The sequence below is a fragment of the Triturus cristatus genome, chromosome 6 (genome assembly GCF_964204655.1).
Source record: "Triturus cristatus chromosome 6, aTriCri1.1, whole genome shotgun sequence".
Taxonomy (NCBI): Eukaryota; Metazoa; Chordata; class Amphibia; order Caudata; family Salamandridae; genus Triturus; species Triturus cristatus.
The window spans coordinates 1,392,206,979-1,392,226,582 of NC_140589.1; the positions used below are offsets into that span (position 1 = coordinate 1,392,206,979).

General features: G+C 49.4%; 1 protein-coding gene across 10 annotated transcripts in view; it reads right to left on the reverse strand.

Moving 5' to 3' along the window:
* Positions 1-7,917: 7,917 nt before the first annotated feature.
* KIZ (kizuna centrosomal protein) overlaps positions 7,918-19,604 on the reverse strand; it is a 765,937-nt gene continuing 754,250 nt past the window's right edge. For all 10 annotated transcript variants that reach the window (XM_085612400.1, XM_085612398.1, XM_085612396.1 and 7 more), the window contains one exon: positions 7,918-8,162. In XM_085612400.1, the coding sequence (XP_085468526.1) occupies positions 8,059-8,162 (104 nt within the window). In that variant the 3' untranslated portion in view covers positions 7,918-8,058. The remainder of the gene's footprint in view (positions 8,163-19,604) is intronic.

Genomic DNA, 19,604 nt, shown 5'->3' on the forward strand with positions numbered 1-19,604 from the left:
CCTGGTTTGTTGTGCTGCAACTGCTCCTCCTGCCTGCCCCGCGCGGTCTGTTGTGAGGCCCCTTCCCCTGAACTCTCTTGTCTGTGCCCAGGTCCTGACCCTCCCTTCTATCCTCCATGGTCCTTTGTGCATGGCCCTGCACCCACCTTCTTGCCCATCATAGCCATTGTGCTGCCACTAACCCTCCCGCTTGCCATGCATGGTCTTCTGTGCTGCCATGGCCCCTCCCACCTTCCCTGTGTGGTCAGCTAGCTGCCCCTGACCCCCTCCCACCTTCCCTCCATGGTCTGTGTTTATGCCATCATAGTCTCATTGTTGCTCTCCATGGTGTGTCTTGTTTCTAGTGCCCATCCTGCCTGACCTCCATGGTCATCTTGCTGCTCCTGCCCTGCCCCCTTGCCCCCAGCCCTCTGTTTCCATGTGCAGACCCCTATTCCCTCCCTCCTGGCTTGTCTGTTCCATTGTAATGCCCCTGATCCGTCCCTCCTGCCCTTTATGGTCTGTTATGCTGCAGCTTTTTTTCCTGTCTGTCCATTATGATCAGCTAGCTACCATTGCCTCTTTCCCCTCTGTTCTCTGTTGTCCATGTGCATGGTCCTGTCCCCTCCCTATTGCTTTCTATGGATTGTTGTGCTGCACTCCCGTCCCGCATGCCCTGTGTGGTGTATTGTGCTGCTGCAAACCCTGATGCACGCCCTGTAGGGTCAGTTTGGTGCACCTCTCCCTGTCCCTCCTGTCCTCTGTTATCCGAGTCCATGTCCCTACCCCAATTCCTCCTGCCTACAATGATCCAATGTACCATACTTGCGAACATTTTGAACTTGGTAAGAGGGAGATTTTGAAAAAAAACTGGGGTACTGATTTTCCCCTTTGAGTTACATTGAAAAAGAGGAGATTGTAGACAGATCAAATAAAGCCCATTTGAGCTTAAAAACATTGGACGTTTCCTGGCTGAAACGGGTCTGTTGGCATGTATGGTTGTACTATCACTGCCTCGTCCTTCTGCCCACAATAGTCTATTATATTGCCACAGCCTCTCTTGCAAGTCCTGTATTATTGGTTTGTTGCCCCTGCCCCCCTTTCCACTGCTCTCCATAGTCTGTTGTGCTGCCACTGCCCTTCCTGCCTGCCCAGTGTGGTAAAATTGTTGCCTCTGCACTCTCCTACCTGCCTTCAATTTTCAGAGTCCGTGCCCCTGTCCTCTGCCTCTCAACAGTATCCCAATGAACAACTAGATTGCTAACATTCTATATTTATTACAAAAGTTTGGAACGCCTGACGTCATCTTGATGTAATCAAAACTGTAATACCTAGAGCATTTCCTTTAGAAATTACATATAGGAGAGGGTTTTATTTGCATCAAAATTATGGTTAGTGCTCTAAAAAACTAACATGAGGACATATTTTCGGAGTTTTCAAATAGCAACAAAGAACTTTTAAATTATTTGTAATCTTTATGTTTTTTTATCCAGTTGACCACTTGATTAAATGTTGCACCTAGGGGAGAGGATGTGGTGTTACTTCCAGAGCTGCAGACTTTGCAACTGGGGAACCAGGTTGGAGTTTCTGCTTCAGCTCAACATTCTGTGATTCTGGTCAAATCACTTAATCTCCCCATGTCTACAACCAAAATGAATTTGATCTTGTGTGATGTAACCAATGCTCATGTAAAGCACTTCAATACCCGACAAGTCTGCACTATATAAAACTGCAAATACACAAAAAATAAGTGTTTTGCATACTTCTGTCATTGGGCTACATGTGGGCTACATCTGGGTGATATTTGTGCTGCATTTGGGCTCTTTTGTCTCTGGTGGCCATCTTGGGAGATGTATTTGTTATGAAGTTTCCTAATTTCCTCATTTACTGCAGTCTCCTCAATAGGAAATGCTTTCAGTTTTTTACTTTGATTCCATCAAGAAGGTATTCAGATATGTCACACATTTGCCATAAATTCTGAATGTTAGCACTCTAGTAGCTGCGTGAGCGCTCTGCGCGCATTTGCTCTCACCTTTGTGATTTTTAATAACTTGTGTGTTATTTGTTTGTTTAGCTGTTTTTAGATAGCGCCCTTTACCTGCACCTTAATTGGCCCCCGCACTGCCGTTTTGGCGGATTTGGCTCTGGGGTGGGTGTTCGTTTTGGCAGCCATTTTGGAGTGGGGTGGGTGTTCGTTTTGGCAGCCATTTTGGAGTGGGGTGTGTGTTCGTTTTGGCAGCCATTTTGGAGTGGGGTGTGTGGATAGAGGTGTCTCTACCCTCCAGCGCTTCAGTGCGCAGGAGCAGCCTGGGAACACCTACTTAAGGCGAGTCCCTCCTGAAACCGCCCCTGACAAGGTAGCTGCGTGAGCGCTCTGCGCGCATTTGCTCTCACCTTTGTGATTTTTAATAACTTTTGTGTGTTATTTGTTTGTTTAGCTGTTTTTAGATAGCGCCCTTTACCTGCACCTTAATTGGCCCCCGCACTGCCGTTTTGGCGGATTTGGCTCTGGGGTGGGTGTTCGTTTTGGCAGCCATTTTGGAGTGGGGTGGGTGTTCGTTTTGGCAGCCATTTTGGAGTGGGGTGTGTGGATAGAGGTGTCTCTACCCTCCAGCGCTTCAGTGCGCAGGAGCAGCCTGGGAACACCTACTTAAAGCTCCTCCCCTAGCGCAGCGGGATCGCGCAGCGGGCGTGTCCTCGCGTGGCCGGAGTCGTGCCAGAGTCCTGCCCGTCTGTGCCCGTCCGCGCTAAGGACGCGCTGGACGTCGCGGTACTCTGTGTAAGGACTATCATACCATCCTGGGTCCACCATGCTGACGTACTCGCGGGATTGCCTGCTTGCCATCGGTCAGGTAAGCCGCTGTTGCACCCTTTCACCGGTTCACCCATTGCGTGGCCCATATCATTGCCCTTGTAATGGGTGGGCTCTCGATTCTCCGCATCCTCTCCCAAGGTCTATTTCCTCGGAGACCCGCCGTATTACAGACACTCGCACTACTCTGAAGATTTTGAATTTAAACGTCAGGTCTGCGCTGAAACACTATCAGCACATCTATGACCTCATTAAGGAGGAAGCTCCAGACGTATTTGCCATGACGGAAACATGGCTACAGGACGCTGATACCGCTATTACTAATCTAGCCTGCCCACCCGGTTATTCTATGTACACTCTGAATAGGCTGTCTAGGGGTGGAGGTATCGCGTTAGTGGTAAAATCTATCTACCCTTGCGTCTGGGGTGCCCTAAACATCTCCGGGTGTGAAAGTGCCATGTTCAAGGTCTCTGTCAGCCCTGAGTTTACCCTGTCCGGGATGGTCGTCTATCGCCCACCCGGCAGTGATGTGGCGTTTAGAAATGCTTTCCCTGACACTGTTGGCCCTTTGGTCGCCGACTGTGCCAACTTCTCTATCATGGGTGACCTAAACCTACATTTCGACACCCTCTCTGGCCTGACAGTGCGTTCCATCTCTTCTGACCTGGAGGCCTTTCAACTTCCCCAGATGGTTTCCCAGCCTACCCATCTGGGGGGGCATATTTTGGATCCCCTGTTTACCAATCTGTTGGGGATTCAAATTACCTCTGTCTCTCCGGTGGAATGGACAGACTACTTTTTGGTGTCCATCCTCTGCCCGGTCTCGGCCACTCCCTCCATCTCCTCGGCTAGAAGGGTTCAGAAGAGGGCTTGGAAAAAGCTTCGGCTAGAGGACTTTCATCGTCTTCTATTAGAGGAGCCGCTGGGCCCTTTGACGGATGTGGAAAGTGGGTATGACCTCTTCTGTTCATGGATAACTAGGGCCTTGGACTCTCTGATACCCATCGTCTCAACTAAAATCAATTCCAGAGAGTCGAGTCCCTGGTACGATGGCACTCTCCGGGCCCTAAAGGGTGCCTGTAGACGAGCAGAGAGGGCTTGGAGGAAAACCTATGGGGCTGATCTAAAAGCTGCATACGCCAAGTCCGTTAAGCTCTACCATCGAGCTATCTGCCGAGCCCGTGCGGCTTTTTATGCCATCGAATTCCGGAACAGTCCGAATCCGTCAAAAGCTATTTTTAAGGCCGTAAAAGATCTTACAGTGAAGCGGACTACCTCTACGACCGTGAGCTCCCTTTCCCATTGTGAATCCCTTGCATCTTACTTCTTGGGGAAGGTCCAAGCTATATATAGGACATTCCCTAGCATAGGGTTCACTGAGGAAAGTATAAATGGGGTCCATCATCAGACTACACTGCTTGTTTTCCCCTCCCTTACCTTGGATGGTTTTGGCAAACTTGCGTTGCAAGTCAAATCTGGGTCCCCATCCGATCCAGTAAGGCCTGCTCTCTTCCGAGATCAAGCTTTTATGGGGCGTACAGCCGTATGCTCCCTTGTCAACCTCTCCTTGGAAACGGGAACTGTTCCATCTAAGTGGAAACAAGCTGTGGTGTCCCCGATCATTAAAAAGCCCACCCTGGACCCTTCCAAGCCTGAGAGCTATCGCCCCATCTCGTTGTTACCCTGGCCAGCCAAGATCACGGAGGCCCACGTCAACCTGGCCCTGTCTGAACATCTGACTCGGACCAATGCCCTCGACCCCACACAAAACGGATTCCGTGCTGGGCACAGTACGGAAACTGCGTTACTTGTGATGGTGGAACATCTCCGGGCAAGGTTGGATGCTGGTCAAACGGCGGCGCTTATTTTGTTAGATCTTAGCGCCGCCTTTGATACGGTAGACCACAGCATCCTCCTGCGTCGGCTCGAGGAGACTGGCATTGGCGGTCAGGTGTTGCAATGGTTCCGCTCCTTTTTAGATGACCGCTCCTTCTGTGTTGCCATCCCTCCCTTCAAGTCCAACTACCAACCACTGGCCATGGGGGTTCCGCAAGGGTCCTCGCTGAGTCCCACGTTGTTTAATCTTTACGTGAGACCGCTGGCGGATGTCGCTAGGCAGTGGGGCCTTACTTTGGTCTCATATGCTGACGACACTCAGCTGGCGGTTACTCTCAGTGGGGATGCGGAGATTGAGGCCCCCAGGTTTCAGTCCGGACTGAAGGCGGTGGCTAGTTGGCTGACAGGCAACTGCCTTCAGCTAAACTCCACTAAAACAGAGGTGATGGTCGTCGGGAAGGGAGTGGAGCTGTGGGGTGACCACTGGTGGCCCTCAGAGTTGGGACCTACTCCGATCCCGGTATCGGAAGTGAAAAATCTGGGGGTATGGCTGGATGCGGGCCTCTCCTTTGTAGGCCATACTAAAAGAACCGCGGCCTGTTGTTTTGGTCTCCTGAGGGGCTTGAGACCTGTTCTCAAGTTCTTTGACGCCCCGACCAGGCAGCTGGTGATCCAGGCTACCATCATCTCCCGCCTGGATTACGCCAGCTCTCTCCTGGCCGGGGCTAACCAGGCTGAACTAACCCGCTTACAACGGGTTCAGAATGCTGCGGCGAGGGCGATCGTTGGCTTGCCCAGATTCTGCTCAGTTACAGGTGTCCTTCGCTCCCTACACTGGCTTCCGGTTAGGAAGCGCATCCTCTTCAAGGTATTGTGCCTTGCTTTTAAAATCTTGCGTGGTACAGGCCCGGAAATCCTGTCGAGTTGTCTGTCTTTCTATGTCCCTGCCCGTAGCCTTCGCTCTCAGGGTCTGGCCCTCGCGGTGGTTCCCAGATTTAGGCTTAGCCGCATGGGAGGCCGCTCGTTTAGGGTAATGGCTGCGTCAGCATGGAACTCCTTGCCTGTTGAAATCCGCGTGCTGGAGGACCTTCTGACCTTTCGGAGGGCTATAAAAACCTTCTTGTTTTAGCTGTCTTTTAGTATCTGTTTTTAGCCTGTGGTTGTGTTACGTGCTACCTTGTCTCTGCGCCAGGACGCTCCTTGGCTGGAGTATCTGTGCGCACAATAAATAGTCGTAACATAACATAACATAGTTGCTCATTAGATCACTGTAGTAGAGCTACTGCTCACCAGGGAAGTCTGCTGCTGGTATTCAAAGTGCATGTTTCAGTCTGCATGTCAGAATATTTTTATTAAATAGAAGAGGATTTGAGAAGTCAAAATGTGCCCTAATTTTTTTTTCTGCAGCACTAATCATAATTTCTTTGGCAAAATAAACCCCCTCATTTTCATTTTGTTCCTTTGTAAATTAAATGTTTTAAGTGTTACCACTTTATTCCAATCAAGATGGCTTCAGGTGTGCCATACCTTTGTCATAAGTAAGACTGTTAGCGCTCTAGTTGTTCGTTAGACCACTCTGGGACATTCTGTCATTGGGCTATACTTGGGCTACATCTGGGTAATATTTGGGCTACATTTGGGCTCTTTTGTCTCTGGTGGCCATTTTGGGAGACATATTTGTTATGAAGTTTCCTAATTTCCTCATTTACTACAGTCTCCTCAGTAGGAAATACTTTCAGTTTTTTACTTTGATTCCATCAAGAAGGCATTCAGATGTGTCACACATTTGACATAAATTCAGAATGTTAGCACTCTAGTTGCTTATTAGATCACTGTAGTAAAGCTACTGCTCTCCAGGGAAGTCTGCTGCTGGTATTGAAAGTGCATGTTTCAGTCTGCATGTCAGGATTTTTTAATGAAATAGAAGAGGATTTGAGAAGTCACTCAAAATGTGCCCTAATTTTTCTTTCTGCAACACTAATCATATTTTCTATGGCAAAATGAACCCCCTTATTTTGTTCCTTTTTAAGTTAAATGTTTTAAGAGTTACCACTTTATTCCAATCAAGATGGTTTCAGGTGTGCAATACGTTTGTCATAAGTAGGACTGTTAGCGCTCTAATTGTTCTTTAGAACACTCTGGGAAGTTGCAGTAGAACACAAAGGAATCAACTGACAGTCTCTGCCCTTGTTGGATGTACATGTTTTACTGAGAATGTCAGACTTCATTCTCACATGACTGAGAAAGATAATGTGAATTTACAGAAAATATGCTCTCAGTTTAGCTTATAGATCACCTTCCAAACCTCTGTGGGAAAAGCACAAAAAAATAGTTTTCTCTCAAACATGATTCATGATATCACATCAGAAGGCTTTTTCACATGGTAAAATCACCTTAGAACACACCACAATTCCTAAAATGAGTTTGGTACCATCAACAAATGATTTATAATGTAACTAAAGTCTTAAAACCTTCTATTAACTGCAATGCTTTTTAATGAGGTGCTATCCTGTATATTGGTCCCAAGATGGCTGCCAACACTTCTTGGATGAAGTACTGACAGCCAATCAGATCTCACGAGGAGATGTGTGGTTAGGCTCCGCCCAGATATATCTATCTTTTTAACTCTAATTTTCTCAGGAACTACTGAACGGATTTACACCATTTAAGCAAAAGGCACGAGTCTGAACTGAGGACTACCTCTTTGCCAAATTTGGTGTAATTCCGTTCAGCAGTTCGGGCTGTAGCTGCGTCAACAGGTCCTATGGGAAAATGCATGGGGAAAACGTGTTTTGGGACCCCCCTTTTTTCTCGCCCCCCGCTTGACGAATCACCGTGAAATTTTTAGGATAGGAGCGGACCGGAGCTGGCCAAAAGTTTGGAAAATTTGGCGAAGATTCATCAATCGGCGCCAATGGTATTCCAAATAGAATGTTGCGGATTTCCTATGGAAAATAGGTCCTAACTATAACTAACTACTGGCGACTGCCAGTAGGTAATATATATACATATATTTATATATTAACTCCAGTCCCAGCAAACAGCCGTTAAGTGGCATGGTCTGCACTCAAGCTATTCTTGATCGACTGACCACAGCACACTCTCTTTAGAGCCAGTAAGTAATTCAAGATGTTTTTAATGAGGTACATGAATTATATTTATGAGAAAATGTTGTTTACTAGCTGCAGACAGTACATTCTCCCGAAGTAAGCACATTCTCTGTCAATATCCTCAGAAGAAGAATCAAATATTGAAAAGCGCAGTAGTTTACAAAAAGAACGAGTCGTCTATAGGTTTGTGAGTAGTTTATATTTGCTGGCATCAATTCATCTGTTTTAAGGCAAACAAAATGAAAAAAAGTATATATTCAGTAAATTGAGGGGCATAAATAATTATAATGGAACAAAATATCTCCACTCAGTTGCACAGTGTTAGTCATAGAAATCGTCAAAATCATCTGCATCTGTGGTTTCGATTTGTGGGCGAAGCACGTCTTCAATATCTGAGGCACTGTCTTCAGACTCTCCCCAGAACGCTAAGGAAAAAAAGAAAAATCACTTTGAAATCTTTTAATAGAATTCCTTTGAAATAGTTCAAATGTCCCTTGCAACAAATTACAAAATGCATTATATGAACAAATGTAATGCAACACATTCAACTAGACTCTTCCATTTCCCATTTTATGCTGACAAAAATGCATCTAATAATCCTGTACTACAGTGTCATGTTTGTTAAGGGCTTCTCCTGGGTGGAAATCTCCTAAAGGGGTCTTATACCCACAATCTAGACAAGTACATCTCTGCTTGCAAAGCCAATTTTACTTCCATATCTTCCAGGGAGGCGTTCCTAAAGTAACTGGTGTTGTGACTCCCTGGACAGCCTAAATCAAGTACAGAGTGGCATACTGGAAAAGCAAAGAAACCATGGTAATTTGCAGGAGTTGAGTGAAGGATGGGTTGGGTGGCGGGATCGGCAGCAAGAACGACCTGCATTGCCTTGCAATTGTTTACCCACTTCATACCCCGTTATGGGGTGTTTTTTTTTTTTTTTTTTGAAACCGTTTATTGCAATCTCAAATATATACAAGTATGGGCCTACAACCTTCCGGCCGGCCGCTAAAGTGACAAAAGCAAATGACATACATACAATAAGGCACTTGGCTTTGCATAGACGATAAAGCAGGAGGTATCAACAACGCGGGCCACATAACTCTGAACCCACAATACGGTTTCGTTTTATACAACACAACAACATAAAACCACACCCGCAAGGCAACCCACAATCGAAAATGACAACACGTGCTCCTCAAGTGGGGAACCCCAACCATCCAAAGAAATCCAGAGAGGGGGAGGGAAACTGATCCGGGACTGGGAGAACAATGTGCCCAGGGCTGAGGGAGGGGGTCAACTATGGGGATGGAGCTGGTGAAGCGGGAGGCAACAACGGCGGCTCGCAAATACCCCCGCGGTAAGCGTTCCAGGGGCCCCATATCTTCACCCATGCCCCAGGCTTACCCCGCGCCACATATACCACCTTTTCTCGGAACATGCACCAATCCATATGTTCTTTCCAAGCCGACACCGCCGGGGGTCTCTGAGATCCCCACAGCTGAGCAATGTCACGTTTAGCTATCATATATCCCAGAGTCACCCATCGCGTCTGCGGAACCGAGTAATCAGTCGGTTCCCACACATTCAGCAGGCATCTCCTCGCTTCAGGCAACAGCGCGACATGTGTAACCGCTCGCAGAACCTCATGCACACCACGCCAGAATCGCTCCACCTTCGGACATTCCCACAGAATGTGTAAAAAAGTCGCCAAGGCACCACACCCACGCTTACACAATCCATCCTCGGCATAGCCCATACGCTGAAGCCTTGGCCCCGTCATATACACCCGGTGGAGTATCTTAAGCTGGACGAAGCGAAGGCGAGCCGGGATGGCCACCTCCTTCGGAGAGGCCACCGCGGAAATCCAGTCCTCGTCGTCCAACTCCAGCCCATCGGCAACCCAAGCCTCGCGGAGGCCAGTCAGTAGGCCCGAGCGGTCATTTATCAATTTCTTATAAATGAGGGAGATCGTGCTGTCCGGAACGTGGCCATCTAGCACTCTATCCTCCAGGGGGGAGGACTCCGGGATGGAGGCCACGTCTGGGAAGACGGAACCCAGTGCGTGACGGACCTGCAGGTAGCGAAAGTATTCACTGCCCTGCAGCTGAAACTCCGCCTGCAGCGTCTCGAATGTCTTGAATCCTCCCCTCGTCCAGAGATCTCCCACTGTACTGATGCCTATCATGTCCCACCTCTCGAAGCCCTTCGAGGTCCACAAAGAGCCAAGCCTCTCCGACGCATACAACGGTGACGCCCGGGTCAAACGGTCCTTCCATCCCATAGCTGCATTAGCCGCGTGCCATACTCGCACCATGACACGCGTGGGTCCCGTCAAGCGGGAATCGGGCACGCTAGTATAGAGCGCTCGGTTGTAGTCGCCACCGGGTAGGAGCATTTTGTCCATTTCAAATGCCAGGTTTAGGGCGGGCCCATAGAAGCCGTGATTAATTGCAGCTAACTGGGAGGCCCAGTAATACCGCTTAATATCCGGGAGGGCAATCCCTCCGTCGTACCACGGGAGCGTCAATTTTGCCAGGGCTATACGCGGCCTCCCATCCCAAAACAGACGGCGCTGTAAGCTTTCCACCTCACGGAAGTAGCGCGCCGGGACCAAGTCCATAGTGTTCTGGAGAGCGTACAAAAAGCGTGGCAATGACATCATCTTGAACAGTGCCGCCCGGCCGAGCGGCGAAAGCGGCAAGCGCCGCCAGCGCGCGACGTCCTCCTTCAAGCGCTGGAGGGGGGGAAGCAAGCTTCGCTCGTAGCGGGCCACCGGGTCCAGCGTAATATAGACCCCCAGGTATCGAAATCCCTGCGAGGCAATCTGGATCGGACAGCCCCGAGGGAGGACAGGAGCCTCCCCGGAAAGCACATAGACACAGGATTTAGCCCAGTTAATGACAAGACCTGAATTACGGCCAAAGGAGCGCAGAACATCGACCAGGGCAATCAGTGATTTGCGCGGGGAGGCTAAGTACAAAAGGATATCGTCAGCGTAGAGGGACACGCGGTCCTCATACTCGGGGGTCCAACGGAGACCTCGGATGGAAGGGTGCCACCGCAGCCACTCCGCCAGGGGTTCCAGGGCCAATGCAAAAAGGAGCGGCGACAGGGGACAACCCTGTCGCGTGCCCCGTCCCAGCACGAATGGGGCCGAGACTCGACCATTCACCACCACCTGTGCCAATGGGTCCGAGTACAACAATTTGACCCAACTGATGAATCCCGGGCCAAATCCAAATTTCGCCAACATCGCCCAGATGTAGGGCCACTCGAGCGTGTCGAACGCCATGGTGGCGTCCAGGGACGCCAAAATGGCCGGCTCCCGCACGAACGGAACACGCGCGAGCACCCCGTGCAAGCGCCGTAGATTAAGGGCCGTATTGCGATGGGGAATGAAGCCGGACTGGTCTTGGTGGACCAAATCGCCCACCACGCCGACCAGCCGGTTAGCGAGCACCTTGGCGAGGATTTTAGGCTCCGCGTTCAAGAGCGAGATAGGCCGGTAGGATGTAACCCGGTCTCGCGGTCTGCCCTCCTTGTGGATAACCACGATGGTAGCCAGACGCTGGTCCGGCGGGAGGGAGCCCCGCGAGTGAGCCGCAAGGAACATAGCGCGGAGGTGGGGTGCCAGTACGTCCGGTCGCAATTTATACAACTCGATAGGAATGCCGTTCGGGCCCATGGCCTTGCCAGAAGCGACCGAGCGGATGGCGAGGGCAATTTCGTCCGAGGTGGGGGCGGCATCCATCAACTCCCTGTCCTCCATTGAGAGGGAGGGCAGCGCGATGTCACGCAGCAGGGCATGGGAATCCTCCTCCGGGCAGGGAGAAACCGGGGAATATACCTCGCGGAAATAATCCGCGAAGCAAGAGACAATGCCTTCCGGCTCAGTGACACGTACACCATCCATTCTTTCAATCAGCGGGACCACACGATTAGCTCTCTCCTTCCTATCCAACCACGCAATCAACTTACCAGCCTTATCACCCACATCATACAATCGCCCCTGTTGCTCTCTGCTGAGGCCCCTGGCCGCCTCCGTGACGAGGGACCTATAAGCCGCCTGCTTAAGGTGTAGAACGTGCAGCGCAGCGTCAGTCACCCCACTCCCCAGATCACCCTCCAGTTCAGTGATTTCGGCCTCCACCCGGGTCACCTCCTCCTGTGCGCGCCTCCGGGCATGGGAAATAAAGGAGAGGGCCTCCCCTCTAAGCACAGTCTTGAAAGCCTCCCACAGGGAAATGGCCGACGGGACAGACCCCACATTCTCCTCAAAATACCGTTGCAAGGATTTAATCAAGTCAGCACGAATAGTGGGGTCGCGCAGGTACCAGGCATTGATTGGAGCTACCCTGCCCTCCCCCCTCGGGAAGACATCAAAGTGCAACAGGAGTGGGGAATGATCTGAGATACCCCGCGCCAGATGGCGCACCTCCCCCACTCTCCCGGCATAGGCCGCAGGGACAAGGACATAATCAAGCCGCGAAAGGCTACCATGGGCCCCCGAATGGAAGGTGTACTGCAGTTGAGTGGGGTGCTTCAGACGCCAACAGTCCACCAATCCCAGCGTGTCCAAAAGGCCAGACAGCCACGCTTGTGCCCGGGGGAGGTCCCTAGGGGGATAGCGATCCAGAGTCCCAGAAGCCACCGCATTGAAGTCCCCCCCAACCACCAGAAGCCCCCCCGGAAGGTCAAGCAGGAGGCGTCCCAGGTCCGCAAAGGTGGTGGACTGTAACCCCGGTGGGACGTACACTGAGACAAAGACGACCCGTTATGGGGTGTTGAAGAGAATTATTTAACTGGTAGAACACTTTACCGTGTAGCAATGCAGGTTTGCAGTGTTGTATTTGTAATGATCCTATTAGATAAGAGTTTTGGTTTCGTCAATGAGAGACAAAAGTAGTGCTTTTATGGAGGCTTGGAATGCAGTGTCTAGCAGCATGATGGAGAATTGAGGGGACTACCTTGTTGACCTGCTTTGTAGGTAGTCCAGCTAGGGGTGGGTTGCAGGAAGGAGATGAAGGTGGAGGCTTATATAGACAGTTACACAGCACCAACCTAGCCAGAGTGGCAGTGGGGTGCAATGGGCACGTACAACACAAAAAGAGGGTAATCAGAGAAGACCCACTAATAAATATGGTAACTCGTACATGGCAGACCTGAAATCAAATGAGTAAAATGATGCCACATGGATATGAAGGGAAGCTATAGGATGAGAGGTAGACACGCACCTTTTTTAAAGGCAAAGATACTGCCTACTGATGTACAAATACACTTTATGAGTCTAGAATGAAGTGGAATAGCAATCCAAGCTGGCAAAATGAGCTTTAAAAAGTCACAGGTAAGGCAGAGGACAGGCTCATCAGAGGAGGTTTAAAGGAACAGATTTCTCCTACTCCTACTATCAGAGTGAATTAGGCCAAATTTATGGGGAGGGATTTGTGCCCTAAGCCTTTTTCATGCGGTGGACTGTCATCATGAGGAGCAGGGTCAGTACTGATTTGCATAAGGTGGGCCTGTGTCTAGAGTGGAATGGTAGACAGAAAACAATGGACTGCTATGCGGCCAGAGCATTTGCCAGTGCCTGAGAATGAGTCAAGCATTCCATCATCTTGATGTTGCAGGTGACAACCTAAGGGCTACGTGTGTGCCCAAATGTGGGTCCCGTGCTCAGTGTGCCATAGGGCTCAAGTTACACCCTACTGATGAGTCTCAAGTAGGGTGGAACCAGTCTTAAGTTGATTGTGGTCACTTCTGGAGGGACCTCCCCAGGCACTTCAGGACGGACTATCCCATGAGCAGAAGGGTCAGGTATGTTTAGCGTAAAGCAGACCTTTGTCTAGAGTAGTATGATGGGTGAAAAACAATGGTCTGGAATGCAGATCGAGCGACTGCTGAGGACTTCGATCAATTCAAGCATTCTATCCATCACTCTGTTGTTGCTATAGTACCCTAACTGCAGGAGACCTACTTCAGTTCCTATAATATGAATGTGACAGTATCAATTTCGCTCACCTTCACTGTTGAATTTTTAATGGGGCAATATCAGGATTTTTCAGTGGGCTACATAGGCACTTGCCTGGAGTCCAGGAACAGAAAATACCATTCAAAACTCAACTTGGGACTGGTGTACAGTTACAAGCTGTTCCTTGAATATGAGCTTCATGTGGCTCTGTGCTAACACAGTTTAAAGACTGTGTAGTTCCTCTATTTGCACTGATAGTCTACATTAGGTTAGATGCGATTATTTTCTTATACAAGTATTCAAGCATTAATTCGGAAGTTGCAATGGTTTTAAATGTTGATTACAAATGTGATACATATCCCTGTTGCGGAATTTAAATTGCCAAATACAAGATGACCAGATGGCACCTTTGTAATGATCAATGGTTGAGATTAATTCAAACATTCCACCCATCATTTTATTGTTTTTCTAAGCGAGATGCCCAATACATGGACTGTACTTGTATTAGGGTGGGGTGTGGAGAAGAAAGAGAAGAGGTATATCGCCAACTGTTAAGGTCCATGTGTGTTTCTGTAACAAATCTGCCTTTGCTGCATGGTAACACTAGAATTTTCTCCTTTTTAATAGTCCCTATTGGTTTTGGTTTTGAACTCTGTGTGCTTTATCCCTGCTAATCAGGAGTAAAGTGCCTGTGCTCCCCCTTTAAACATCGCTAAATCACTTATCCCTGACTGATATATTCAACTTGCCTATAAATCTCTAGTTTATTGTGTAGGAAATACACCCAGGGCCTGGAAGTTAAAAGCCACCTGTGGACTGTAGCACCTCTGGTGCCCTCCACATGACTTGTCTGTAAAACATGGCTTCAGGCCTACCATGTAAAGCCTGACTGCATCAGCCTAAAACCTGCTGTCAATCCAGTTAAAATAACCCTTACTGACATTAGACAAACCCAGCTTTTAAATATTAATGCCACTCCTAAGCCCACATTGTCACCCGCGAGATTGGGTGGCTTTTATTTTAAAAAGGCATTTTCACTGGCAGAGCTCAGCTGCTTCCTAGAAAACGACCAAGTACAGATTCTAAACTTTAATCTGGAATTTGTGATAGGAAATTACTAAAATAGTCATTTGAAGACTATTTTTTTTTACCTTTATTAAAAGTCCAACTCATTGGAGAAGTTAGAGGTTTCATAAATATTTAGGACACGTAGTGTATAGAAAGGTACTTTTTCCCTGCCTGAAGTTCCAGGAGGAAAATTTGCATTAGCCTGCCAGCAGTAGTTCAGCAAGAGCTTGTCCTTCATGGGGCGTGGAAACTGCCCCCTGAGCAGAACAGTGGCTTAGGCCTGGTGACAGGGTGAACTGGATGTGGGGTGTTTCATCCCTATCAGCAGAGGATGGACAGTCGGGGTGGACCCAGGAACTTCCTTAACTTAAAGGAACAAAGGTGAGGCCTGTCCATTCATAGTTTGGTGTAAGAAGAGACCTGAAGAACAGTAAGCCTTTCTCCCCAAGGCCCACACTAGCCAGATAGGCTCTGAACCCGGTGGTAGGTAAGCTACTCCCAGAATTGGTTTGGGGTGGGCAGAAGGGAGGTGACTGCTCATTTTCTTGGCCACACCTCTGGGTGGCCACAAGAGCTCTGCACAGGGAGGAAGGGTTCCTCCATTTTTGATTTTACGAGTGAGGTGCAAAGTGGGATTGATTGTAGTAGGGCAAACCGGAACTGCTGACAAAGTGGGTAAAATTACCCCATTGGTTATGGAGGAGCCAGTAGTCATCCTTACCCACTAGTTAGTGGCAACCATAAACGTGGCACACCCCAAGGAACCCTCTTCAGAATATTTTCTGGACTGTGGAAGATCAGAGGAGGACTGGACCGGTTGTCTGTCCTGAGAGGAGCTATGAATGACTGGACATGCTCTCTTCTGTGAAAAGAAGTGGATCTCAAGGGTAAGCTGGATGACCTACTGTGTGGCTACAGAGACACATCAAGCTGCAGGAGGCCTTTTTAGGTCTCGGCTGCGAAGGCTGCGCTTGCGCAGTCTAGCTCCGAGATTTAATGACTTGGAGAAGAGGGGCTTGAACCCGCCCCTCTTCTCCCCTGTTCTCCATTGGCTGGCCTCTTGAATGCTGGCCAGCCATTGGAGAAGAGGTCAGTCATTCCGATTAGGCCCCGTCCTTTACGGATCGGGGGGCGTGTTTTTTGCAAGAAGTCTCATTCTCTCCTCCAGCCAATGGCTGGAGGAGAGAAAAGACAAACACGCCCCCGAATCCGAAAATGCCGCTGCCTTTCTCCGAGGCATTTCTGCTCTGCCTCGGAGAAAGGCGGTGGTGTTGTGTTGTGTAGTTTTACAGTAGTTGACTATGCATGCTTTTATTCCGATTTGTTACGTTTTTGTCTTTAATTCTATATACATCATATGGAATCTCGATTGTGATGAAAGATTCTGGAGCTATCATCTGAACTTGTTGCTAGTGGCTCCAGGGACGATCGGGGATCTGTCTTGTCGAGTGTCGCGTATCTTCATGAACACTTCTCAACGACTCTGCAGCGTGATCTGGCTTTTTGTTTTTTTCTCCTATGCTTGACCTTCTACAGAGTTAGCCAGAACTGCAGAGATATTAATAATAATTTGTTAACTTGCGGGACTGAGGAAACACACAGTACGTCATTCCTGGGGCAGTAAAATAGGAAGGAAGGCTTTGGCAAATGTCTCTATATGCTGCCATGAGCTGTCACCTTTTGGGCAATGGGGTAGCCCACCAACCTTTTCTGGCAGCGATACCACCAAGTGACCCTTCACGAACAGAAGCAGCTGAAATGTACCCAGACGTCTCTTGGTCACGTGACTCAGCAGGCTTTACTGTCGGGGGCGGGCCTTGTGCCAGTCTCAGGCCATTCTAAACCGCCTTCTCCCCCCGCGCGCCAAGTTGTGCTCTCCGCCGCTGTACGTCACGTGATCCGTCTCGCCTCACTCCTTCCACGGTGCCCGAGTCGCCCCCCTCCCCCGGACGTGGCATTGTCCTCGCACGTGACCCGCCGGAGAGTGCGTACGCGACGGAGCGCGGTGTGAAGATGGCGGACGAGGAGGCCGAGCAGGAGAGTGGCGGCGGCCGCCCCAGGGAGCCGCAGGGGCTTGGTGAGCGGCTGAGAGCGCTAGAAGAGGCGTTGCGGCGGAGCGAGGAGCCTGCAGAGAAAGCGGACAGCGAGTACTGCCAGCGCTTCTGTCAGGTGAAGCACATAGTGTCTTGGTCTTTTGTGTCTGTGACCCGGGAGGTGGGAAGGGACGGGCAGTGGTCTCAGCGCTCTTTCAGTAGCGTCGCTGTTCAGAGCGCGGATTGGCCCCTCGCGCAGCTTTTGTGCGCGCCCCTGGGAACCTGTCATGGGAATGGAGAGGGTGTGGGTCCAGGCCTTCACCGGTTGGGCTTCAGGCCTTCTGTGTGGTGTTGCACACTGGATGAAGGGCTGCCTTCTGCAGAGGTTGCCTCGGCGACACTCCTTGCACAGCCCCCCCCCAACCAGGCTTCACGGCTGAGGTGTTGCCCCTTGGGAAAGGGGTCTTTTAATTGCGTTTGCTCGTCCTTTGCCATCACAGAGCCAGTGACAGCGTACCTTTTCTTCTCTCTGTACGTCACTATCGTACCTGTCCTGCCCTTGTATTTGTTGGGATACTGTCGTGATCACGACTGTTTAATGGGTATGTTTTTGGAGGGGGACACTGGGCCTGTTAAGTAAATACTCTTTACTAACTTGGTTGCATGCTGGTCGCCAAGGGGTTAGTGAGATGCGTACATTTAAGCTGTGGTGCCCGAACACAAACGACGTAGTTCTTTTTCGGAGTTAAGTTGCTTTTGTATGTCCTATGTTTCTTCTTTTGACGTGAAGCTGTGACTTATTCACTTTTCCGTAGTTTGGTGGTCATTACCACAGACCAGACGCACTTCTTTCTAGAAGGTGTTCCATCGTGAGGGGATTGTTCTGTGATTCTCCGATTATTTCAGGAAATTTTAAACGTTCCAGCCAGTGTGTTGTAGTAGCTCCGTTGCTGTTATTGTTAGTAACGTCCAGTCATACGTTTTAAGTGTATATAAACAACAAAAACACGACTACAAATTGTATGCCTTAATAGATCAATCTCCAAACCAAACGGTTTGTTTTCATTTGTTAGCTACTCCATGCTGTTTGTCACCTGACCTACCGCTCGTGACGTCTCACTAACTGCTCACTGGATATATATCTTTAAGCGATTCAACACGAAGAGTTTGAATTCGATGGTAGTCTGCTGTGTCCTAGTCCAGCAGCCTATCACATTAGTAACTTCATTGCACAACTTGCATATTACCAAAACAGAACATTTTGTAGCAATTGTTTCTTCGACTCCAACAGCTCGTTCTCGACTCTGGTTTAATTGCTTTACATCGTTACGCGTCTTCACGTTTTTAGGTCTCGGCTGCGCTTGCGCAGTCTAGCTCCGAGATTTAATGACTTGGAGAAGAGGGGCTTGAACCCGCCCCTCTTCTCCCCTGTTCTCCATTGGCTGGCCTCTTGAATGCTGGCCAGCCATTGGAGAAGAGGTCAGTCATTCCGATTAGGCCCCGTCCTTTTCGGATCGGGGGGCGTGTTTTTTGCAAGAAGTCTCATTCTCTCCTCCAGCCAATGGCTGGAGGAGAGAAAAGACAAACACGCCCCCGAATCCGAAAATGCCGCTGCCTTTCTCCGAGGCATTTCTGCTCTGCCTTGGAGAAAGGCGGTGGTGTCTTCCGGTGCCCATAATCCGTAATGTCCAGGGACATCGGACAGTTTCTGTCTTGTATGGTGCCGCCTCGGTTGTGTGCCATTATTCTGTGGTAAACAGTATCTTCTGCCGCTTGTTTTCTTCACCCTGCTAGACATTCAGCACCAGCACGCACGTTTTGCAGCGTCTCCAGGTTTGCTACTGTTTACAGCACGACGTCAAGGGAGAGTTCTATATATGTGGCAAGAGCTTCACCGGCTGTCCGCAGCAGAATCTTCTCAACTTTTCGTTCCTGGGAGGTAAATTGCGCGCTTCTTCCAAGCCAACTTGGCCAACCTCCGTTGCGATAGAAATGGAAGAACAAACGTGCAGAAGAAACACTTTAGTTGGGTCTCCCCGAGGCAGGTAACACACCCACAAGTGATGCTGGCGGCCATCTTGAAATATAGTGGTTTATTAAGGAGATCGACAGTGTAATCAACGTGATAGTCTGGTGCATGCCAGCTCAAATACTTTATTGGCTACGTCCAGCATACTACTGTAAACGAACATTCTAGTATTCGAAGCGTGCCTCACACATCCAACAAAAAATAAGTTTAGAGTGTTTCTAAAGACGGACTTTTGCTGAGGGCCAGAAGACACGACATTGCGTTTCCGCATACACTCTGTCATTATAGCCTCTATTTGTCTTATTTTGTTTGCTTTCTAGAAATTCAGCACAAAAGCAGACATCGCCATCACTTTATCCAGTTTCTGCAAGGCACCCACCAAACGACGGCGACGGTTAAATGAGTATTTTCGTCATGAGCCTTTACTATCCCAGCAAGGCGGCTCTATGACCGGAAGTAAAATACTCACTTCCGACTAGTTACTCGCTCTTTACTCTTTGGGGATGGCTAAAGGGAGCGTGGCTGCGGCCACGGCTCCGACTGGATTTCTGGGGCTGAAGATCGGCGCTGAGCACCGAGTGCCCGGGGCGAAAAGAAAGCGGTTAAATCGAAACAAGAAGAAGACCTGGAAGCGGCACATTGATGCACGAGATGTCGAAGAGTTTCTGCAGGATGTGCGTATGCAAGAGCGCACTCAGGGGTGAGTCTCTTCCAAGTGATCTGCTCTCTGAAAAGTAGACATTTTTTTTAGAGTCGGACCACCAGAAAG